The sequence below is a fragment of the Hemitrygon akajei genome, chromosome 11, assembly GCF_048418815.1.
Source record: "Hemitrygon akajei chromosome 11, sHemAka1.3, whole genome shotgun sequence".
NCBI classification, from domain to species: Eukaryota; Metazoa; Chordata; class Chondrichthyes; order Myliobatiformes; family Dasyatidae; genus Hemitrygon; species Hemitrygon akajei.
In genome coordinates this window covers 56,213,896-56,239,170 of record NC_133134.1, presented here as the reverse complement: position 1 = coordinate 56,239,170, position 25,275 = coordinate 56,213,896, and the positions used below count along the sequence as shown (strand labels likewise).

Below are 25,275 nucleotides of genomic sequence, written 5' to 3'. Positions count from 1 at the left end.
GAAGACTGCAGGAAGTTAGAGAGAAGGAGTGGAAGGAGATTCCGTGCATCCATGATGGGAGAGGATATAAATAGAACATAGAAGGAGATTCAATATATGTGTGGAGTCCACAACAGGGCGAGTGTACACTAGGCATGAGGGGTGATTCAGTGGGTGGGTAGAGTTTATGATGGGGAAGAGTGTGCATTGGGTGTGGGTGGAGGTTCAGTAGGTAGGTTGAATCCAAATTAGCTTCACCGGTGCATAGATAGTGAGGGATGAAGAAATGAATGGAATACTCTAATATTACATTATCTTGTTTTCTTTCCAAGTCTTGCCATTATCTATGGAGTGTTTTCAGCTTCTAACCTCATTGCACCATCTGTGGTCGCAGTTGTTGGACCAAAGCTGTCTATGGTATTAAGTGGAGTTGTTTACAGGTAAGGCCAGTCCATCGTTTTGTTTCAGTTTCTTGCATGGAATCAATAATAAAGTTTGTCACTGCATGGTAGATTCCCCTCTCAACCCCATCCTCTTGTTGCTTCATCCTTCATCTCCCCTTATTCAGTTAATGCACCACTGGCTTTTACTTTCAAAGCTTAGAACATTATTCTGGTAAGATGACAGACGCAGACGCAGCAGCTTCACTAAGCCAACCAAAGATGCTACTGTCTTTTAATGTATTTTTTACGATCACAAGACCCTTCTGGAGATTAAGAACTTACAGTACTGCGGGTCTACCCCATCAGCCAGTTGTTTGTTGGCAGAGAAACTGAAGGAGTGGGACGTGGTGTGGATTGTGATTTTGCCTACGCCAGAGAGGCATCGGAGGAGTTGGTGAGCCAAGGCAGTGTGCAGTCTAACAGCGAGTCTCAACAGTGTGCAGTCCAACAGTCTGAACTTAGTCACTTTTCCTGTGATCACAAGGCCCAGTTGGACATTGCTAATGTGGAAGGCTGCAAGTCCGATTTATTGGTGGGTGCAGAAGGCAGGTGAATTCATTGTGTCAAGCAACATCTACAAAGACAAAGGGATGATGCAGGGCCTCAGCCCAAAACATCAATTATCCTTTTACTTCTGCAGATGCTACTTGACCTTCTGAGGTCTTCCAGTAGTTTATCTTTGTTAACTTTGTGTATCCTGATCTCACTGAACAGCACCATTGTGTTGTTACACTTTAAATGATGGTCTGCTTTTCTATCTTACTAAAGTGGATAAATCTGTGAGTTTCACCCACCACCTCCTCCTACCCATAATTTACTGTGTATTAACTGTTCAAAATTATAAGTAGCATTGGTAAGGTGGATGGTAACAGTCTTTTCCCCAGGGTAGGGAAGTCCAAAACTTGGGTGCATGGTGTTAGGGAGAGGGGTAAGATTTAAAATGGACCTGGGGGCAACTTTTTCATTCAGAGGCAGATGGGTATATGGAATGGACTGACAGAGAGAGTGTTTGAGTGGCCTGGCTTAGAGGGCTATAGCCTGAACACAGGAAATTTGGACTAACTGAAGGGGTATTGTGTTTGGCTTGGACTCGTTGGGTCAAAGGACCTGTAATCATAGTCTATGCTTTAACTATACATTCTTTTACATTTTTCTTCTGCTCACTCATTTAATCTGTTTGTATCGCTTTATGGACCTTACAATCTTCTTTGTCTTATTTTCTGGAAGGCTAACTACAAGACCCTTCACTGAGGTAATTGATATAAATTATAAGTAGCCAAGCCTTCTTCTGGAACTTCACCAGTCACAATTTGCCAATTTGAAAATTTCTCATTCATTCCTTACTCCCTATTTTTTTGTCAGTGAAACAATTCTATTCTTGCTAATTGATTACCTTCAACGCCAAGAATACCTTCTCGGCCCGAAACATCGACAGTGCTTCTCCCTATAGATGCTGCCTGGCCTGCTGTGTTCCACCAGCATTTTGTGCGTTGCTTATCCCTTTTTAATGTGCTCTTTATCAAATGCTTATTTGTAGTCCTACAACACTACATTCACTAGGTCCTCTTCATGCAACTTGATAGTTACATACTTAAAGAACAGTAATAAGTTTCTCAAACACAACTACTCATTAACAAGCAAACATGAGGAAATCTGAAGATGCTGGAAATTCAAACAACAACACACACAAAATGCTGGTGGAACACAGCAGGCCAGGCAGCATCTATAGGGAGAAGCACTGTCGACGTTTTGGGCCAAGACCCTTCCTCAAGACATTAACGTTAACTCATTAGCAAAATCACGACTCTGTCCATTCATTTTCTAGATGACCTATTACTACTTAACTAAATATGTATTCCAGTGCTTTCCCAGTGATCGATGAAGGTAGTTCTCTGCTTTCTTTATGTCTCCTTTCTTGAATAACAGTGTTATGTCCTCAGATTTCTGCTCTGCTGTTCTGGGATTGAGGGAATTTTGAAAAATGAGTATATCAACTTCTTTGAGAACTATAGGATGAGGCCATCAAGTTCAAAGACTTGTCAGTGTTCATCCTTTAGTTGGTATGCTTTCTGTTGTGATAATTGTTTTAAATTCCTCCTTTCACTGTTACAATAGATGAAAAAAGTTGTTTACTATTCCTCATTACTTTTACTGTCCCTTCTGAGGGATCAGAATTTATTTTTGCTTTAGAATTTTACTTTCTCTTAATCTGTATTAACATTTTTAAAGTAATCCTTTGGTTTCTAAATAACTCCCAATTCGCAGGCCTGCTACTTTTGTTTTGCAAGATTCTAAACCTTTCAGTCTAATACCATTCTTAATATTAGTTAGTTATGAGTGAATCCTTTTTTGCGAAGATTCTTTATTCCTTAATAGCTCCCATTATTTCTTGAGCAGTATTCTATCCAGTAGTATGGGTTGGGATAGTGGCCATAGATTTCTCCTATTGTTATTTTCTTTCTTTTGTTAAATACATTAATTTTTGTTGTTTATAATACTAGTCAATAAAATGCATTAGTTTCATTTGGTCTTTGTATGTCCAATGTTTGTCCAAACATTGTCTAAACTTGTCCCATGTTACAACTAACATAGGAAGACACATGCTGATTTATTATGACTGTATTGACTCTCAAGTTGTTGACAAAACTATGCCATGAATTAAAATGCTCTTTTTTTTAAAAAAGAGAAATCCCTACCACTTTCAGACATTGTGATGGGACCCAACCTTAACTCTGCTTTCAAGGAAATGGTGTATTTCATTATTTAAGTGACTGGTTGAAGCAAGATTGTAATCTTCCAGGAACTGGATTTAGCACCAGAAGGGGCATCAGACACAAAATCTGGCTGTTTTCCTTTTTCCAAGGCTTTTAATTGAAGTTAAGACATCATTCACCAAATTTCTGCACCGCTTCACAGCTGCTGGAGCAACACTTCCCAAACTGAAATTGACGGCAAAATCTTAATTTTATTCATTTAATCGCGTACAGCTTTTAATTTTTGCCTCATTTTGCCCTTCCCTTTTCTCTGCACCATAACCCTTTGGACAAGTGGAATTAATCAGTCATCTATGTACACAATTTGGGAGCTTTGCTCACCATCTTGAGAGCCAAATACAAATTATCTGTTGTTTTCATTTATAGCCTGCATCAAGTTTAAATGTAGAAAAATGAAGCTTGCCCAAATATAATCTGGGGGGTGGGGGAGAACACAGAATGGCTATTTGACTTTTATCAGTTAGAAGTTAAAAACTGAAGCTTCACCTACACCTTTTTTCCACCCAAGTTGATCCGATTTCTGATTTACTGATCAAGATCATTCACCGTTTCCCTAGATATGAATAATTTTTGTAATGATTTGTCACTGCATTGGATTTGTAGTCCCTATTTTCTTACACTGTGCATTGTAAATCAAAATTCTTCAGTTTTTATGTAATGGTGGAAGGGGGGAGGTTGCTAGAGATGTGGTGTGGAAGCAAAGAGGGCTGATAATTTTAGTAAACACAATACAGTAACTGTTGATTACTCGAATTGTCTGGATAAATTATATACGCAAAGATAGTCTTGTGGATAAGTTACGGAATGCATTCGAGAGAATTTCCTCAGACAATAAACTGTGGACAAACCAAAGATCAAACTATTTTAGATGTGATCATGCATGGTACTTTGAAGGATGATCATGACATGGTAGAACTTCACATTTAATTTGAGAGTGACTACGATAGGCCCAAAACTGGCATCTGACAGCATCTGCAGATTTCCTCGTGTTTGCGCTAGTAACCCAAAAAAGTTTGGAAACCATTGTCCTAAATCCATCCTATATTATTGGAACCACTCCATCTCCCATTTCCTTCTATATCTTCTCTAAAATGTTAAGTAACCTGGAATGTTCAGTTTCCAGCTTTGCAGCTGCACCACGCTGATGGTTTTAAGTTCATACCCATTTCTTTCTATTTCTGCCACCTATAACTCACCTGCATTCACAAAGAATCCCTATCAGGTTTATTATTATTGACATGCTTTATGTTGTGAAATTCATCATTTTGTGGCAGCACCACAGTGCAATGCATAAAAAATTCTGGAGGTTGCAATAAAAATATAAAAATAAATAAATAGTGCGAAAAGAGAGCAAAATCATGACATAGTGTTCGTTGGTTCATGGACTGTGAGAAATCTGATGTTGGAGGGGAAGAAGCTCCTACTAGAGAAGAGGCTCCTGTACCACCTCCTTGATAGTAATGAGAAGAGGGAGTGTCCTGAACAGTGAGGATCTTTCATGATGGATGCTGTCTTCTTGGGGCACTGCCTTTTGAAGGTGTCCTCAATGACTAGTAGCCACAATGGGTTACGGGACTTGGCAATGGGAATGCTACTAAATATCTAAGGTACTCTAGATGGGCAGATTCTTAGATGTCCTCAATGGTGGAAAGACTCGTGGCCACAATGGTTAATGGGACTTGATGATGGGAATGCTATTAAATATCTAAGGTACTCTAGATGGGCAGATTCTCTCATGTTAAAGATGTCATTGTGTAGTGCTTCTGTGTTGAAAATGTTAACGTACAGTGGAACATAGAACTGCACAGGCTATTCAGCTCACAATATTGAGTGATCTTGATGTATTGTGCATCACCTATATTCCTCCATTCCCTTCATATTTATGTTTCTATCTAAAAACCTCTTGAGCTCCACCAAACTGCCTGCTTCCACTATTACCCCAGGTAACCCATTCCAGGCACCAACTGCTCTGCTCTGTGTAAGAACTTGCCTCTCGTGTCACCTTTCAACTTTTCCCCTCTAATCTTAAAAGCAAGTCCTCTGGCGTCTGACATTTCTACCGAGGAAATGATTCACACAGAGTGGTGGGTGCGTGGAATGCACTGCTAGCGATGGTGGTAGAGGCGGATACAATAGGGTCTTTTAAGAGACTCTTAGATAGGTATATGGAGCTTAGAAAAATAGAGGGCTATGTGGTAGGAAAATTCTAGGTAGTTTCTACAGTAGATTACATGGTTGGCACAACATTGTGGGCTGAAGGGCTTGTAATGTGCTGTAGATTTCTATGTTCTATCTTTCTGACTGTCTACCCTATCTATGCCTCTCATAATTTAAAAAAAAGTCTCTATTCTGTCTCCCTTTAGCCTCTGATGCTCTAGGGAGAACAACTCAAATTTGTCCAGCCTTACCTGATAGCACGTGCCCTTTAATCCAGGAAGCATCCTGGTTGGAGCATGGTAGTGTAGTGGTTAGCACAATGCTTTACAGGTGTATGTGACCCAGGTTCAATTCCCAGTGCTCTCTGTAAGGAGTTTGCATGTTCTCCCTGGGACCATGTGGGTTTCCTCTGGGTGCTCCAGTTTTCTCCAACATTTCAAAGATGTACCGGTTAGTAGGTTAATTGGTCATTGTTATTAGGCTAGGGTTAAATTTGGGGATTGCTGGGTAGTGTAGTTCGAAGGGCCTATTCCGTGCTGTCTCTCAAATAAATAAACCTCTTTTGTATGCTTTTTATACTGAAGGTACAGCATGACTTCCTTACTCGTATAGTCAACACCCTGCTATTGAATGCAAGCATTCTGTGCACCATCTTTACCAAGGGACCTACCATGACTTTCCTTTCATTTGACCTCCCAATATGCAACAGTTCACACCTGCCAAGATTAAACATCTGCTGCTTCTCTACCCATATTTATAATTGATCTATATCCTGCTCTATTTTTGATAGACTTACAACTCCTCCAATCTTGGTATCATCCACAAACTTGCTAATCCACCCATCTACATGTTCATTCAAATTATTGAAACATATCACAAACAGGACAGGTCCCAGCTTCTTTCCACTTGTGTCTGAACAATGTCCAGGTCTTGCTGCCTGCAGCCCATAAACTGCTTCATTTGCTGAGAAGACGCAAATGGAATTGAAAATTGTACACTTATCTGAGAGCATCCCCACTTTTGATGTTATGAAAGTCATTAATGAAATAACTGAAGATGTTTGGGTCTGAGGCATTGTCTGGGGAACTTTTTGAGTGACACCCTGGAGTTGGGATGATCGACCTTCAAACATTGGAGTGTTTTCCCCTTGACGCCCAGTTACCAGGGATCCTCAGTGTCAATGTATCCCTCCACATCTGGAATGTAGCTCTTTAATCCAAGCTTGTATCAAAGCTGTAATGAGGTTTAGAGCCAAAACTCAAACTTGCCATTAGTGGGGAAGTATTTTAATAAGAAGTGCTGTTTGATGCCACTGTAGTTGATACCTTCCACCACTTTGTTGATAATTTTGGAGCAGATTGGACTTTTTCTGCTCTATGTGAACTGGACACACGTGGACATTTTTGTTCCACATTGTAGGGCAGATGCCAGGATTGTAACTACAACTAAATGCACATCTATTACTGGAGCACAGATCTTCAGTACTCCAGCCAGACTAGTCCTGCAGACTGCAGTTTCCAGGGTTCTTAGCCATTTCTTGAAATCATGTGAAGTGAATGAAGACTTGCTGCAGTGACATTGACGAGGTGGACCATGAACTTAACATTTCCAGAAGACTGGGTAAGGATGCATATTCTCTCCCTGAAGAACATTAATGAACCAGATTGTACAGTTTATTTCAGCTTGTTCAAACTTGCTAGCAGGGATTTGAACTTGTGACTTTACAACTTCAGACGAGGTTCCTGGATTACCTCTCCAAAACTGCAATATCTTCACACTCATATTTCTATGGAGTAAATTACTTTCCCTTATTACTAATTGAACAGGATCAGTGGCTCAGTTTCCTCTTTCTTGCATGCAATGAGCTCAATAGGCTGAATGGCAGTCACTTATTTTAATGCAACTGTCTCCAGGAGCTAATGATCTTCTCCCATTCTTCTGTAACATGGTCTGAGGGCTGGACAGCCTCTCTCTGTTCCTTCTACCTGGTTGAGAGGCTGAATAGCCACCTTTCCTAATGTGAGCTGGAGGAACTGAAAGGCCGTGTGTAGTTCCTGAGGTAGACTCAGTGTGAGAAGGCCTGTGACGAAGCCCTCATGTTTATCTATTTGCAGTGGTTACGTGATTTCCTTCAGCCTGCCAATGACATGGTCTGTATACATTGCCTCTATCCTCATTGGATTTGCAGCCGCTGGTGAGTATTGTTTGCAAGTCTCAGTACCAATATCTTCCTTTCTACCCTTTAAAATTCTTCCACCCCCATCAACTGTCATTCCAACGTGAAAAAAATAACACTTCCAACTCCACTGTTCCCTCTTTACTAAAAGTAGGCGCAGCTGGTAGAGGTGATATCTCATAGTTCCAGAGACCTGGTCTCAATCCTTATGCCTGGTGCTGTCTGTGTGGAGTTTGCATGTTCTCCCTGTCACCATGGGTATCCTCTCATATTCCTAAGAAGTCTGGATTGTAGTTAATTGACTCTAAGCGACCAACTTGTAGGTGAGTGGCAGAAGCTGTTCTAAATTGTGGGACAATCTGATGGGCCGGCTGGCTTTTTACTGAGCCTATGTACTCACTGCATCAGCATATTAGAACAACGATGGCCGGTGGGCTATTGAACAGTGACAGGAGAGAGTGGGCTGGGGTTTGTTGGGCCTGACCATGACCTCCTCACCCATCCCCAGCCCCCATACGTGCACACTTTTCATTATTTGAAACAGCGGCATTGGTAATACTAACAATTTTACTGAAGCTCTCTCCTTAAATCACTTTGTAGAAGGTTGTAATATCTCACTTCAGTTGAGCAAAATCATCACTGGCTGGGGAAAGAACTAAGGGCATTTCTCCTCTTCTGCTTCTCTTTCAGTACTGTGGACAGCCCAAGGGACTTTCCTTATCTTGAACTCCGACTCCAACAATATCAACAAGGACACTGGGATCTTCTGGGCTCTCTTGCAGTGCAGGTAAGGGAAGTGTGGTGCCGAGTGATCTAAACACAAAGGGAAAACCTCTCCAGACATGGCAGTCCTGTGGTTGTAGTAACCCGGTGAGCGTGAGATCCGGAACCCGGCAAGGTTGACCTCAGGAAATGCGGCTGCTTTTTAGATGGATTGATGTCTGTAATTGGGCCATATTAGGGTGACGAGAACAAACTAAAGGTGAGTGAGTGGCAGAGAGAGAGTGAAAGAAAGGTGAAGGTAAGGGTGTGAGAGAGAATGGCGTGAAGGGAGCATGAAGATGAGTGAAGAGGAGGGAGAATGGGGTAAGCTGAAGATGAGGAGGGGAAGCCAGGGTGGTGGTGAGCGAAAGAGGGGGAAGCACAGGACGAAGCTGATAAAGACAGATGGAATGAGCATTATGTTAGAAGTGGTGACATAACATACAGTATGTAGGGAGTGGTGTGAGAGAGAGAGAGTGGACGATGTTTTAGGGGTAAATCATGGTCAATGCCTCCTGGTGAAGTGAAGTCTTCCCCATCCCACTCATGGTCTAAGTGTGAAGGACAGACAGAAGGCTGTCAGGTGACTGACCTGAGTGGGAGGAAACGTGTGTTGGCTCAGTGTCAGAGGCCCAGTTTTGCTGGGAAACTTGTTTCTAGGTTGTGAGTGCCCGAATATTGATCCCCAACACACCACTAGTATGGTGGTGTTGATTTTACTGCCTCACCCTGTCTGGGACTGCTGTTCTCCTGGGGTGATGGTTCTGATATTCTCTGGGTGCCCAATGCTGTCAATCTGACTGGGCGATGCTCTTTTTGTTTTTGCAGCATGTTGTTTGGGAATCTCTACGTTTACCTGCAATGGAGAGACATGATGGTGATTTCAGGTAAATACGGACTCTGATTTGTGCTTTATCACATTGCAGGGGAGAGGTGGGTTCCCCAGAGGACTTTGCAGGCTCTACACTGGGCAGCACAACAGAGCTGCTATCTCATAGCTCCAGTGAGCTGGGTTCAGTTCTGACCTCCGGCACCGTCTGTGTGGAGTTTGCACGTCGTCCACGTGACTGCATGGGTTTCCACTGATTGTTCTGATTTCTTCCCAAGTCCCTAAGACGTGGGATGGTAGGCTGGTCAGTCACTGTAAAATTGCTGCTCATATAAATGGGTGGTGGCGTTGAAGGGAACGTGAGAATAGGTTACAGGGAATGAGATAACAAAATCTGGATGGGCCACATTGATTCCTCCTCTACATTGAAGTTTCAGTTTGGAATTCAAAGCGTGATTAAGTTGAACTGGGTCTACGTGGCCACATTATTCTGGATACATTCAACACTCAGCAGTCTACAACTTCCGACCTCTCGTAGTGGAGTTGGATGATTCAGTCAGAACCTTCGGCAGTTTGGGTGCTTAGAGATGTGTGAGCAAAAGGCACTTGCTAACAGGTGAACTCCACAGGCTGAAGTTTGGGGCTTGTGTCTTCGGAGCCCCAAATTCGTGGCTTTGAGCTCGGCTCCAAAGACTTCAGCCTGTAATGCAGTTCTGATGGGAATTCAGGTTGAAGTTTCAAACTGAGATTCCATCTAAAGGATTCTGAAGCACCATTTTGAAGATGATTTTTTTTTTCTGTTGTCCTAGCTGTCACTTATTCCTCAATGATCTTTGATAATGTGGTCATCAACAAATTGGGGTCTTGCTGTGCCCAAATTGTACACTGCTTTCTCACCATCACATGTCACTGTAGGTCAACACTGTAGAGTGTTTTAGGATGTTATCAGATGATGGAAAACATGAGAGAAGTGCAAATCCTTTGTTCTGTGTTGTCAGATGATGACAGGAGGATACTGTTCATCGTGCTGTCTGTGATCTCTCTTGCTGGCACGGCCATTATACTAATGCTGAAGAATACTGGACATGAAGACACCAGCTATGGAATCACTGAGCCTTTGCTTCCAACTCGGACACGGTAAGTTAGAGAGTGGAATAACAACAACTTCCAGTTATAAGGGACTTCTAATTTTGCAAATATATTCCAAGCTGTACCCAGGTGTGGTTTAAAAAAATTAAAAAAACAATCTTTTGGCTTGGAGGCTTAGATGTTACGGGAGATTTTTGGAGTCCAAGATTTTGAACATCTTCAGGTATGCTGAAGAGGAGAAACTGGTATTCAATAAATCTCCAATAGCCTGGTATGCTCAAGACCTTGGTGATGTTGGATTGGTGGATTTTTAGAATATTAGACATTATTTCTAATAATACCACCAAAACAATTTTAATTCATTTTTTGTTTAGATATTACACAGTACAGTACTATAACAGACTTAGTGAACCGGCCACTTTGGACAAACTAAGGTTGTTTACATGGCTGATATCTGACTCCCAAACACTTAACTCTAGGAAGAGATTGCTAGACAGAGTAAAGGATTCAAGGATGTGCTTAGAATTCCCTTGAACACGCACAAAATCTCCACTGACCCCTGGGAACCTTTCACCTATGACCATTCAAGGTGGAGAAGAAGCACTGGGAACCTTGAAGCCATGAATAGAGAGCATAGAGAAGCCCTGTATTAGTGGTAGACAGATTGCACCATCACTCACTAACACATCCACTTATCTCGTCCTCCTGTGAGTCTGTGGTTCCCAATGTTGCCTCACCTCAAAATTACCTCAAAATCAGATTGGAATCAAAGTCACCATCCATTTCAAGGGAATGCTGAAGAAGAATAGTGTGGCTGCAAAAAAAAAAACAGGCATGCAAATTCAAACCAAGTATAAATCAATATGTCTACAAGAAACTATTGCATCTTTCCCCAGGGCTTTTCTGAGTCCTTACTTCTGTGTTACAGTCCATCTCTGGCAAGCTTCCTGTGGAATTGAAGCTAATTTTCAGCACGAATTTGAAGCTGTTCGACACTCTAAAGCTAAAGTCACATGAACCTCGGTAGTCAAGCAGGCATATACTGTACATACAAGGAAATCTGCAGATGCTGGAAGTCTGCCCTCATCCCATCGGCCCACCACCCCACTCGGGATAGGGTTCCCCTTGTCCTCACCTACCACCCCACCAGCCTCCAGGTCCAACGTATAATTCTCCGTAACTTCCGCCACCTCCAATGGGATCCCACTACCAAGCACATCTTTCCCTCCCACCCCCTTTCTGCTTTCTGCAGGTATCATTCCCTACGCGACTCCCTTGTCTATTTGTTCCCCCCCATCCCTTCCCACCGATCTCCCTCCTGGCACTTATCCTTGTAAGCGGAACAAGTGCTACACCCGCCCTTACACTTCCTCCCTCACTACCATTCAGGGCCCCAGACAGTCCTTCTAGGTGAGGCGACACTTCACCTGTGAGTCGGCTGGTGTGGTATACTGCGTCCAGTGTTCCCGGTGTGGCCTTTATATATTAGCGAGACCCGACGCAGACTGGGAGACCGTTTTGCTGAACACCTACGCTCTGTCCGCCAGAGAAAGCAGGATCTCCCAGTGGCCACACATTTTAATTCCATGTCCCATTCACATTCTGATATGTCTATCCATGGCCTCCTCTACTGTCAAGATGAAGCCACACTCAGGTTGGAGGAACAACACCTTATATACTGGCTGGGTAGCCTCTAACCTGATGGCATGAACATTGACTTCTCTAACTTCCGTTAATGCCCCTCCTTCCCTTCTTACCCCATCCCTGACATATTTAGTTGTTTGTTTTTTTCTCTGTCTCTGCCCATCACTCTGCCTGTTCTCCATCTCCCTCTGGTGTCCCCCCCCCTTTCTTTCTCCATAGGCCTCCCGTCCCATGATCCTTTCTCTTCTCCAGCTCTGTATCCCTTTTGCCAATCACCTTTCCAGCTCTTAGCTTCATCCCACCCCCTCCGGTCTTCTCCTATCATTTTGCATTTCCCCCTCCCCCCACTACTTTCAAATCTCTTAGTATCTTTCCTTTCAGTTAGTCCTGACGCAGGGTCTCGGCCCGAAACGTCGACAGTGCTTCTCCCTATAGATGCTGCCTGGCCTGCTGCGTTCCACCAGCATTTTTTGTGTGTTGCATATACTGTACATGCCTAGAGACCTTGGTTTCAAATCATTGTCAATGGTTGCACTGGGGCATATGAAATTATGGCCCTTACACTAGCTATCCACAGGACAGATGTCCTCTACCAATCTACCCTGGCTGCAACACTCACATTCTGACAATTAAAGTTCACATCAAGCCCTGAGAAAAATGTGGATGAGTTCCTCAATGGTGGGAGTCATATTTCACTGAAAACAGACATCAGTGATTGGATTCTTTCCTGCCTTCAATGTATCAGTACAACTTTTATCCCATTTTGGGGAAATGATGTTTGAAGAACTTCAGGCCTGGCACAAAACTTCAGGCTTGGTATGAAACTCAGTGTATGCTACACAGCAGTAATGCCTGCTCTCCTATTTGCTTTTGAGACCTGGGCTGCCTACAGCAGGCATGTCATGGCACTTTCACTAGAAGAACAATTGAAAATTCCTAATACCGCGGCCCTGATTACAATCTGTGGGCTATTTTGTATAGTTCATACAATTTGCATGCCTGATACAAACTCCTGAGACACATTCAATTCATGGGAAGAGATGACCAGGCAGACAGAGGAAAAAAATACAACAATCTGCTCACAGGTACTTTCAAGAAATGGAACATCTTCCTGGTTCATGGCCACTTGAGGTGGAGAAGGGACATCCTGCATGATACTGAGAACTTTAAATCTATTCATTGGGAACACACTGGACTCTGACGTAAGTGGCAGAAAAAGTGCCATTCATTCACTACCCCCGCCCCACTCTATCTGGTAGCTCCTGTCCTATCGGAGGAAGGGTCTATAGTTCCCACATTAGCCTCATCAGCTCCCACAAGGAAGGAAGCCGTGCTCATTTCTGAGTAACTCCCTAAGAAGAAGACCAAGAAGGTGAAAAGGACTGAATTATCAATGAGACTGAGATTATGGGTTCAAATTCCTCTCCACATGCTTGAGGGCAAATTTAAGATCGACCCCTAGTGCAGTACAGAAGGAGTACAGCAGTGTTGGAAAGACATCCTTTATGATAAAACTAATAACTGTCTGCTTTACCTTCTCAAATGATATAATGTCCAATGGTGCAATTAAAATATTGCTCTGCTCAATATTTGTCACTCATACGGTTAAAGCAGACCACCTGGTGATGATCAGATTTCTGTTTGTGGGGCACTCAGGTGCCCTGACAGGTTGTTGCTCTTCCTAGAACATAGAACATAGAAATCTACAGCATAGTACAGGCATTTCGGCCCACAATGTTGTTCTGACCATGCAAGCTACTCTAGGCACTGCCTAGAATTTCCCTACTGCATAGCCCTCTATTTTTCGAAGCTCCACGTGCTTATCTAAGAGTCTCTTAAAAGACCCTATTGTATCCTTTTCTGGCAGTGCATTCCACGCACCCACCACTCCCTGTGTGGAAAAACTTACCTCTGACATCCCCCTTGTACCTACTTCCAAGCATCTTAAAACTATGCCCCCTCATGTTAGCCAGTTCAACCATGGGGGAAAAAAGCCTCTGACTCTCCACACGATTACTGTCTCTCATCATCTTATACGCCTCTACCAGGTCACCTCTCATCCTCCATCGCTCCAAGGAGAAAAGGCCACGTTCACTCAACTTATTCTCATAAGGCATGCCCCTAATCCAGGCAACATCCTTCCAGTAGTGAGGTGACAAGAACTGAACACAGTATTCCAAGTGGGGTCTAACCAAGGTCTTGTAGAGCTTATGTTATATCAGCGACTACAGTCTTTATGGAAAGTGTTTTCAACATTTTGAAGTCATGACAGTTGCTTTCACTTTTGAAGTCATCACAGTTTTAAAATTTACCTCTTTTGCCTAGGTTTAAAGAGAAACTGACCTCAACCATGAATCAGATCACTGCAGAGTTCAGTAAGTTCCTTTAATGCTGGCAAGGCTGAGGCTGCTGAGCTTGTATGCTTCTGGTATGGAGATATATTTTACATCATGCTGTGATTAAGGGAGGGGCTACATAGACTTGGACGTGTGGAGAATGTATAGGTGGGAGGGGTGTGGACTAGGAGGTGCAGTGATTAATGATGAGGGATTAAGGGTCGTGGGATATGATGAATGGTGCATTTGATGGTGAGGCAATTCTATTCCTGGAACCAAAATCAACAAACTGTTTTTGCAATCCTACTTTGAGAAATTGAATTCATTTGGGATGAATCAGAATCAGGTTTATTATTACTGACATATGTTGTGAAATTTCTTGTTTTGTGGTAGCAGTACAGAGCAAAACATGAAAAATTACTATAGGTTACAATAATATTACTATAGGTGGTGATACAACCATTGTTGGTAGAATCTCAGGTGGTGACGAGAGGGTGTACAGGAGTGAGATATGCCAACTAGTGGAGTGGTGTCGCAGTAACAACCTGGCACTCAACGTCAGTAAGACGAAAGAGCTGATTGTGGACTTCAGGAAGGGTAAGATGAAGGAACACATACCAAACCTCAGAGGGGTCAGAAGTGGAGAGAGTGAGCAGTTTCAAGTTCCTGGGTGTCAAGATCTCTTAGGATCTAACCTGGTCCCATCATATTGATGTAGTCAGAAAGAAGGCAAGACAGCAGTTATACTTTATTAGGAGTTTGAAGCGATTTGGCATGTCAACAAATATGCTCAAAAACTTCTATAGTTGCACCGTGGACAACTTTCTGACAGGCTGCATCACTGTCTGGTATGGAGGGGCTGCTGCACAGGACCGAAAGAAGCTGCAGTAGGTTGTAAATCTAGTCAGCTCCATCTTGGGTACTAGACTACAAAATACCCAGGACATCTTTAGGAAGCAGTGTCTCAGAAAGTCGGCGTCCATTATTAAGGACCTCCAGCACCCAGGGCATGCCCTTTTCTCACTGTTACCATCAGGTAGGAGGTACAGAAAGAAGCCTGAAGGCACACACTCAGTGATTCCAGAACAGCTTCTTCACCTCTGCCATCCGATTCCTAAATGGACATTGAAGCTTTGGACACTACCTCACTTTTTTTTAATATACAGTATTTCTGTTTTTGCACATTTTTTAATCTATTCAATATACATAAAGGATTTACTTGTTTATTTAGTATTGTGTTTTATTTATTATTATTTTTTCTCTCTCTCTGCTAGATTATGTATTGCATTGAACTGCTGCAGCTAAGTTAATGAATTTCACGTTGCATGCCGGTGATAATAAACCTGATTCTGAAGAAATGTAAAATAAATAGTGCAACAGAGGGCAAAATAGTGTGGTAGTGTTCATGGGTTCTTGGACTGTTCAGAAATCTGACAGCAAGAGGAGAAGAACCCATTCCTAAAACAGTGAGTGTGCGTCTTCAGGATCCTCTAGCCCCTCCCTGATGGTATTAATGAGGAAAGGCACGTCCTGGATGGGGAGAGTCCTTCACGATGGACGTTACCTTAGGAAATAAAATGCTGGCCTCAGTAAAAATAATGTGAGAGTGTTCTAAAATCTATTTGATTCATTGTTGGAGAAGGCAACCTGAAGTTCTTAACTGCTGACCCAGTGTGTGTCCTGTCTCCTAACAACATGGCTGGCTTTGTCGATGCCCTTTGTTGTTGTCAGGGAAGGCACTTTAGGCTACGTCCACACTAGACCGGATAATTTTGAAAACGCCAGTTTCGCGTATATAAAAAAAAGATAGGTGTCCACACCAAGTGTTTTTGAAAATACCTCCGTCCACATTAAAACGGATATTTGGGCGATTATCCTCCTACCGGGCATGCGCAGGACACATCTACAGAAAACAAGTGAAGAGGAAACGGTTTCTGCGGCAGCGTTGTGCTATTTCCATTGCTCAAACACTAGAGTACCTACAACAACAGCAAAAGGAAGTTTTCAACAACGTCTTTGAGGAATACAAAGAAAACATCCGCTGGAAAAAGCAATCTGGACTTCTTCGTTTAGACAGACGATGAAGTCGAGCTGCTTCTGTGAGCTACAAATGACTACAAAGTTAGCAAAGCAGTGGAGAACATGGACTGGGAGCTGTGCCCAACCAAATACTACAACATCCTCGACCGCTATAAAGAACAGTACCTCGCGGCAGAGCGGTGGGAATCTCTCGGTAAGGACTATCTGCACAAATTGGACAATATAACCAAGACAATTATTGTAACCAAACTTAAGGCGACTCGCCACAAATACCAGCACATGTTTGGTATCAAATCTCACCGTGAAAGACTGGGTGCACATTTGTCCAGTTACAGACTAGAAAAATTTAAAAGAAAATTGCCAAACGATGGACAGCTGTTGGCTGTCATGCAGGAGGACTTAAAACTTAAAAAAAACAAATACTGGGGTGTATGGAGGCAACCGACAGGGAGTTCACAGACAGATTGACCCGGCTGACGGCGAACATTGAAAAACTGACTAACTCCATTGCAGAGGGGTTTGCAATGATGAGGAAGTTGATGGCTCCCCCCAGTACTTTTCACCGCCACAAGATCAGCCTCACAGCCACTACAATAGCTACACTTACGGACACACAGACCCCCGGGTGGCCCCACCAACATCTTCCCCACTCCCACAGAGGGGTCACCCTGGAAACATTTCCTACAGCCATTGTCTCTTCAGCGATGAAAGGGAAGACAGCTACAACTAAATGCAATAAGGCTTGTTACTGGGCAAAAGTGTAATTTGCTGTTACCTCATTTGTTTGCCTTTACTTTTGTCATGTCTTTCTGTACTTAACATGTGCAATAAAATGAGCTACTGGGCAAAATTGATTTTATTTTTACCTGAGTAAAAGTGAAACTTACAATTTTGCTTTTTTGGCCTTAACATTTTCACGTCTATGCCAAACATAACCTACTACTTAAAAATGACGTTTTGGAAGTAGCAACAATTGCATCTATTGAATGTTTACACAAGCACTACATTAATAAAGCACTTTGTTAAATGTATAAAACATGTCTGCATCAGTGTTATCTTGTATTTCTATACAATGTTACATTAGGCTGTTATACATCTATTGTCAGAGAATTACTTGCATAAATAGGTAAACCACTTTCATACAAGCAAGGACAGAAAACAGGGCAAAGTGAGTATACTTATTTATTCAGTAAGTTATGGGTCAAAGTATTTGGTGAGTACATTTCTAACTCTTGTGGCTTCAGTCTCATTGCTGTCTGTTCTGAAATTGTCAGGTTATGTGGGGGGTTGAAATTCTCTGTCATACTGCAAAGCTGCAGTAACATTCTGCTCAGGGACAGTCTCCTTGTTTGTCTCACAGAAACTGCGCAGCACAAAGCATGCATAAACAACAAAGGGAAGGTCCTCCGTATTTATGTCCATTGCTCTGCACAGAGCACCAAATCTTGCCTTCAAACGTCCAAAAGAGCATTCAATTACCATTCTCGACTTGCACAAGGACATGCCAAAGTACTGTACCACCGTTAGTGTACTCTCTCATAACATAAGGCATTAGTGGGTATGCAGGGTCTCCCAACAAAAAGACAGGAATGACATGCTCACCCTCCACCACAACTCGTCAGTAAGAGGGGATCCTCTCATTTTTCAAGTAGTCATTAATTTTACAATTTGCAAATATACGAGCATTATGGACACAGCCTGGCCATTTCACAACAACGTCCATAAAGCAGTAATTGTAATCACATTCAGCCTGTATGTTCAAAGGAAATCTGCCCTTTCTGTTCAGGTAATCTGTGGAGTTTGTTGTAGGCTGTTTCACTTCAATGTGTGTGCAATCAACCGCCCTCAAACACTGTGGCATTCTGTGAGCATGGTGGAAATTGGTTACAAGGTACTTCACCTCGGACTCTGTGCGTAGGATCTTGATATATGCAGGGCCCAGATGTACAGTTATAGCCTTGCATACTTCTCTAATTATCTTGCACACCAGCTGCCTTGATAATCCAAACTCGTTAGCCATTTTCCTGAGCCTTCCTTCGTCGCTTAGGTAGTACAAAGTGTAAGCGACCTTTTTAACCACATCCACCGGTGATCGTGTTGTCTGGCCTTCGATTTGAGGACGTAATAGTTCACTTAGACGAAGCAAGGAGCTCCTGGACATTCTAAAGTTATCACATCATTCTTCAGGAACCACAACTTCATTTGCAAAATTGTCCCACCACTCACTGGTTTGGCCGGGTTGTCTCCAAAACCGCCGGTCTTTGTACGGTTGATAACGATGTTGACGTTGTGCAGATCCATTGCAGACAACTGTGAGTACAAAAGGTGCCTTTTTGTACGTAGATATACTACCTGTACATGGTAGATAGCTATGTTTAACTCCAAACAAGCTATTGATGTAGACAATAAAGTAAACAACACACGCATGAAGCTGTCTGCCATTGTTGTTGTGGAGTTGGAGGTTGCGTTCAAGAAAACAATGAAATGCCGCGCTGCCGCCACCATCTGTTCCAGCACGTCATGACTGCGTTTTTAAAAAGCTCTGGTTACCCCGTACACACTACATCACCCAGCCGGCGTTTTCAGATTTACACACTCTGGAGAGCATTTTAGAAAAGCTCTGTTTTTGGGGAAGGATGGAGGGTCAAAATGAAGAGAAAAAGCTTTGGTTACGGATTTACCCGGTCTAGTGTGGACGTAGCCCAGCCACCAAACCTGGGCAGCTAGATGCAGACAGTAAATGTGAAACTTCTCAGCAGAGCCTGAATTCGGCTGTGTTAACTACTGCTAAACTACACACTGATTTCAGTTTGCTCCTTCAGTAGACCAACTTGGAGGCAGCAGTGGGAATATGAGATTGATCCAGCTCAAAGGATCACTTACCCAACAACATGATCACACAATGAAAGGATATTTGTTAAATTTATTTCCCAGGTTCTGCATATCGGTGCTGGTTAATGCCTCCCCCTTATTGCTCAGTAACTGAGATGATTGCTTAGGCTATTTGTTCCCATGTGTAAAAGTCAACTGCAGGGCAGATTTCCTCCCCAGAAGAACATTAGTGAACCAATCGGGTTTTCACAAGTTTTGTGGTCATTATTCCAAATGTGTTTTATTTATGCCAAATTTTAATTGAATTCAGAACTGCTGCAGTGCGATTTGAAATCAGGGCTTTGAATTAATGGTCTGGTAATTTTAGCTCTGTTGTCAACATGGGCGTAGACTTGTGTTTAATAGGTGTGGGGTATGTAAGCCTTAGGACAGGCTTGGCCCTGAATAGAGAATTGCAGATATACCACCCTCTGAGTGAAGACGTTTCTCCACATCTGAGACATTATTAGACCATAAGATATAGGCGCAGAAATAGGCCATTCAGCCCATCGAGTCTGCTCTGCCATTCAGTCATGGGTGATCCAATTCTTCCAATCATCCCCACTCCCCTGCCTTCTCCCCATACCCTTTGACGCCCTGGCTAATCAAGAACCATCTATCTCTGCCTTGAATGCACCCAATAACTTTGCCTCCACAGCTGATTGTGGCAACAAATTCCAGATTTACCACCTTCTGACTAAAGTAATTTCTCCGCATCTCTGTTCTAAATGGACGTCCTTCAATCCTGAAGTTGTGCACACTTGTCCTAGACTCCCCTACCATAGGCAATGACTTTTCCATATTTAATCTGTTCAGGTATTTTAACATTCAGAATGTTTCTATGAGATTCCCCCCCCCCCCCCATTCTCCTGAACGCCATTCCTGAAACCAATATAGTGCATCTCTGTTGCACTCCCTTTAAGACAGGAACATTTGTTACTTAGGTAAGACCAGACTATCCAGGATATTCTCATATAGTTTAATAGCCGCAGTAAGATATCATTGCTCCCATATGTAGATCATCCTGTAATAAAGGACCATGTACGATTTGCTTTCCTAATTGCTTGTTGCACCCATATGTTGCCTTTCATGACTCGATGTACACGGGCACCTCTACCATTTTGAACATCAATATTGTCCCTTCCATAATGATTGTAAAATATTCTGCTTTCCTGTTTTGTGATGATGTGATATTTTCTATGTTCTTTACCATCGACCACATTCTTGCCAAGTCAACTAGCTTATCTGTATATGTTGAAACCTCTCTACATCACTTAATTTCATGCCACCATCAAACTAGGAAGTGTTACATTTGATCTCCTCAGCTGAATCGTTGATGGAGCTTGTATACTGTTCAAAGATCAAAGTATGTATGCAGTACACAACAGTGGTGAACTACATATACCTGTCTGGACACACCCCTCCTCTGACTGCTCCTGTGGCTCCTCCCACTGACTGTGGCTCCTCCCACTGACTGTGACCCCGGTATAAAGGCGATTGGGGCCTGAGCCCTGCCCTCAGTCTCCAGGATGTAGCATGGTGGTCAATTACTGCTCGTTCTTTCTTCCAGTCAATAAAAGCCGATATCTCGCCTCCCGTCTCAGAGAGTTATTGATGGTGCATCAACAACCCTGAGAATCGTCTTCCCCACAGACAGCCATGAAGCAAGGAAAACCGTGGAACCCATTCAAAGAAAAACATCAACCCCTCTCCCAATCAGGAAAAACAAATCACACAAACGGCAACAAAAAGAACAAGTGAAAAACACAGAATAGAAAACACAAAACTGAAAGAGTCCATATTCAGTTCGGCTCAGTGTTCATTACCTGGTGGCCACCTCGCCCAAAGTAGCAACAGAAAAAGGAGTGACCAGAAAACACAAAATGTGAACTACAGTCCAATCCACAATCTGCAGACCCAGAAAAGATTTAAAACATCCAACCCTTTCTGTCCTCCTAGTTAACGGATGGTCAAACATCAGGCAGGAAACTTTTCTCACTACATTCAGATCTTTTTTTTTTCAGGGTCGATGTTAAGGCTGTTACACACAAAGAACATGTTGCTGCTGAGTGTGACCATAGTGTACAGTGGTGAGTGTGTTTATATATTGCAAAGAGTTTGAATGTGTGCACATGGGGTGGCAGTGGAGCAGCTAATAGAGATGCTGCTATGTAACCCGAGTTCAATCCTAACCTGTGGTGCTGTCTACCTGCAGATCGCACCGACTCCCTCTTAGAAACTAATGGGAATGTAGGGGGAGTAAACAATGGGATTAATGGAGAGTTGGTGTAAATGGGTGTTTGACAGTGGATGTGGTCCTATTTGGCCAAAGGGCCTGTTCCCATGTTGTGTAACACCATGTTTCGATGACATGATGAGTTTGAGTGACTGAATGTGTTTAGTCTGGTGGATTATTGAGTTCATGAATGTTGCAGGTGGGGAAAGCTTGTGGGAACATTGGTGAGCGAGTGTTACCAAAATAAACAGGGTGGATCACATGGCCACTGTTGTAATTATGTTTTCTGTATCATGCTTTTCATGATCTGCATCTTTAGTACTCTTTCACTATTTGTAGTGATCTTCCTGCTTCTCTATTTGAGACAGGAGCCACGGGAGAAAGAAAATGTGAGTCAATGCTTGATCCTATTTCATTTCATATTTTTTTGAATCTTTGGTTCTCTAATTGAGACAGGAGGCCAGGACATAAGAGGTGTAAGGCCATACTTGATCCTATTTCTTTTCATAGGCTGAAAATTGAAATGCTTAAACTATAGGAACACCTTCACAGCAGGACAGAAATGGTCCAAGAAGATCATTCACTAACACCTCAGAAACAATCATCTATAACCACATTCCACAAAATGTAAAAGAATGTGTCTTTGACGTGTGAGTGAATGCACATCAGGCATGTGACAGTATGAGTTTTTAATGTTGATAAGTAATGAACTTGAATACAGCTGTGACTATGCTTGTGAATTTGGGGGTTTCCACAGGAATGTTTGAGTGTGTGTGCTGTTGAGTGATTATGTATAGCTGCATGTGCAGTCACAGTGACTGCATTCATAGCTTGAAGCTGAGAGGGAGTGTGTGACAGTTTCATTCATGTAAATGTATTCTGCACTCTCACAAAGGCAGTGCAAGTCAAATACAGTATATTAGCAGAACAAATCCTAGTACTGAAGGCAGTCAAACCAGTTCTTTCTATACTCAGTGTAACCTTTGTCACTTTGTACTCATCTTCCCATCCAATAAACATTACATTGTCCCAACTGTAATATCTACAACGGTTATCATCTGAAAGGCACTGCACAATAACATTAAACAATTAGGGTTACACAGCAATATCTATGCAAATGTTCAGAAAGCCACAGTACTAAACCGCCAGAATAGTCCAAAAGTTTCTATCAATTGAGAAGTGAGTGTGCTTGGCTATGCCCATCCCTCAGGTGTTACCAGCCTGAGCTGAGAAATAACAAACAAACAAACAAATAAATATTATTATTAAGCAAAAAGTTAACCAGTAGAAGAGCATGACCCTCCATGGAGCTTATCCTGCAATCTGAGCAGACTACAGGTCGACAAGGAAGTGTCGAACGCTTGACTCAGAACTGAGACCTCTTCCAAGAAACAGAGGGGTTTCTTGTGGCAATACAGGACCATGTACTCAACACACAAAAAAAAATCAAAAATGTATAATAAAAGAGCAACAAATTCAAGATGATGCACGAAATGCCAATAGAAATCAGAAACAATCCAACACATGACAGGATCCTGCAGCAGTTTAACTCAATCTGATTAGTTTCAAGGCACAATCATGTGGCAAACATCATTCACCAAAATCTTGCTTTAAAACACAAACTCATAAAGGACACCATATTTTACAATAGGTACAAGCCTGATCCAGTTTTAGAGTCAGGGTCCTTTGAAATATTTTATGACTGATTCATTATTGAAGATAGCACGATCTATAATAACCATCCAGTTATAATATTTCCAAATAAACAAGCAATTCCAAACACACATAACATTTAGAAATCAATAAGGGAAAATCACCAGAAATATGCTGAATTAAAAGAGGAAGTCGAAAGACTACAGGAAATGAACAAGGTATACGTTGCCCTGATAGTAATATCTACAACTGGTATCATCCCAAAATCATCCCAATAGCATTAAACAATTAGGCCCACACAACAATAGTTATGAAGACCTCCAGAAAGCCACAATACTAAATACCACTAGAACAGTTCCTAGCAATTGAGAAATGAGTGTCCTTGGCATTGCCTGTATCTCAGGTTTTACCAGCTTGACCTGAGAAAAAATTAAAATAATAACTTATTTCTAGAGCTCTTTTTGTGCAGACAGTGTAGTTCAAAGAGCTTTACAGCGGGATAAAGTGTAAGCATGAAAATACAAGACAAAATGTCAGTTAAAAGCAGGGATAAATGAATAGCTTTTGAGCTGGTGTCTGTAAGTGTCAACTGAGTCTGCAGCCCTTATATTGAATTCCACAATTTAGGGGTGCAATTCAAAATAGCAGACCTGCCAATTATCTTTTGAGGAGGATTATTTAAATTTAAGAGACCGGTAGAAGAAGACCTGAGAGCTCAAGCAAGATTAAAGAACAAAAACATTAAAACAAAGCCAATAATATCCCTGTATTGGAGCAATGAACTATGTATTGGAAGAAGTTGATAGCTGCTGTGGTTAAATACGTCAGATGTGATTTATGACATTTTTTCAATGTATGGTATATAAATGCTAAAGTAGTATAACCAAATTTTTCTCTCATCCAGAAACAGTTAATAAAATAAATAACTTCCTTCTACAAATTAATCTATAATGCCCACAATGCAGTCTAACTTTCCCCCCCCAACTTTATCATGCAATTTAGGCAGTGCCTGAGGCACAACCTCCCTTCACAATTCCAAGCCAGCCCTCTCTGATCAACTGTAAATTTAAAGGATCTTCAGTCCTTCTAATCTTTCTTAAGTATGCTAGAAATTTCTTGATGATAGATGTTTGACGTCTGGTGTCATTTTCCCTCTATATTTTTCTCAAAATCACTGTGTAATATAATTTTGCAAAATAAATTTTTCCTGAACTGAGAGAAAAGGGACCTGCAATGTTCTTACCAATTTCCTTAAAGTCTTAGTGAGGGACCTTAGCGCCATACTCGAAATGTGTGATGAAATGTTGTAGAAGGAATGTTACTTTGTGTCTACAGGCCCTCCCCAGAATACCCGACATACGTACATACGAATGAGTGTTTGGGTGACTGGTGGGATGGAGTTGTTGGCTATTACAAGGCTGCAGACATCCTTACTGGGTGCAAACTCTGAGCCAACGTCATTGCATCTTACAGAGAATTCTGAATGTTTGAGTTACACGCCCTGCTTAATATGCATTGGCTTATAATTTTACTTAAGTAACTTACAAATTGCTCTGCTTATAAACATTCCTCAGGAACAGAAAAACTCAAAGTTGGGGAGGACCAGCCTTAGAAACCCTTTGTTTGGACAGTTGGTGCATAACTCTTGTTTTGGGGCTTGTTGTTGTTCCAGGACTGATGTTGACTTTCTACAGTGGAGTGTACGGGACATGTATTGGAGCTACCAGAGAGTTTGGGACTCAAGCTAAGGGCCTCATTGGACTTTCAGGGGTATTTATTGGCATTGGAGAGATTCTTGGTAAGTGTGAAAATATCTATAAGATTCAATAAACTTTGGCAACAGCTGCTGACCAGAATCTTCCCGGGGCATATTCCATAACATAAGAACATAAGAGATAGGAGCAGAAGTAGGCCAATCGGCCCCTCAAGCCTGCTCCGCCATTCAACAAGATCATGGCTGATCCAATCTTAACTCTAATTTTCACCGAATCCCACAAGGCAACAGTGCCAACCAATAGGGCACCATGCCGCCCATTTTATTTTATTATTCATCCCGCCCAAACCCATGTGATCACCCGGGGAAAAAAAAACGAGTTGCCAATTGAGGAGAAAAAATCTGGAAAATTCCTCTCCGACCCATCCAGGCTATCGAAAACTGGTCCAGGATATCACATGGCTGATCTAAACCTAGCCTCATGTCCACTTACCTGCTCGCTCACCGTATCCCCTAATGCCATTTTAATCCAGGAAAATGTCTATCTCCGTTTTGAATTTATTGAGTGTAGT

General features: G+C 42.2%; 1 protein-coding gene across 3 annotated transcripts in view; it reads left to right on the top strand.

Moving 5' to 3' along the window:
* The window catches only part of LOC140735634 (UNC93-like protein MFSD11), a 73,714-nt gene that overhangs the window by 37,271 nt on the left and 11,168 nt on the right, over positions 1 to 25,275 (top strand). For all 3 annotated transcript variants that reach the window (XM_073060911.1, XM_073060913.1, XM_073060914.1), the window contains 8 exons: positions 312 to 419; positions 7,468 to 7,547; positions 8,220 to 8,316; positions 9,120 to 9,178; positions 10,119 to 10,257; positions 14,179 to 14,228; positions 21,125 to 21,190; positions 24,662 to 24,787. In XM_073060911.1, coding sequence (XP_072917012.1) covers positions 312 to 419; positions 7,468 to 7,547; positions 8,220 to 8,316; positions 9,120 to 9,178; positions 10,119 to 10,257; positions 14,179 to 14,228; positions 21,125 to 21,190; positions 24,662 to 24,787 — 725 coding nt within the window. The remainder of the gene's footprint in view (positions 1 to 311; positions 420 to 7,467; positions 7,548 to 8,219; positions 8,317 to 9,119; positions 9,179 to 10,118; positions 10,258 to 14,178; positions 14,229 to 21,124; positions 21,191 to 24,661; positions 24,788 to 25,275) is intronic.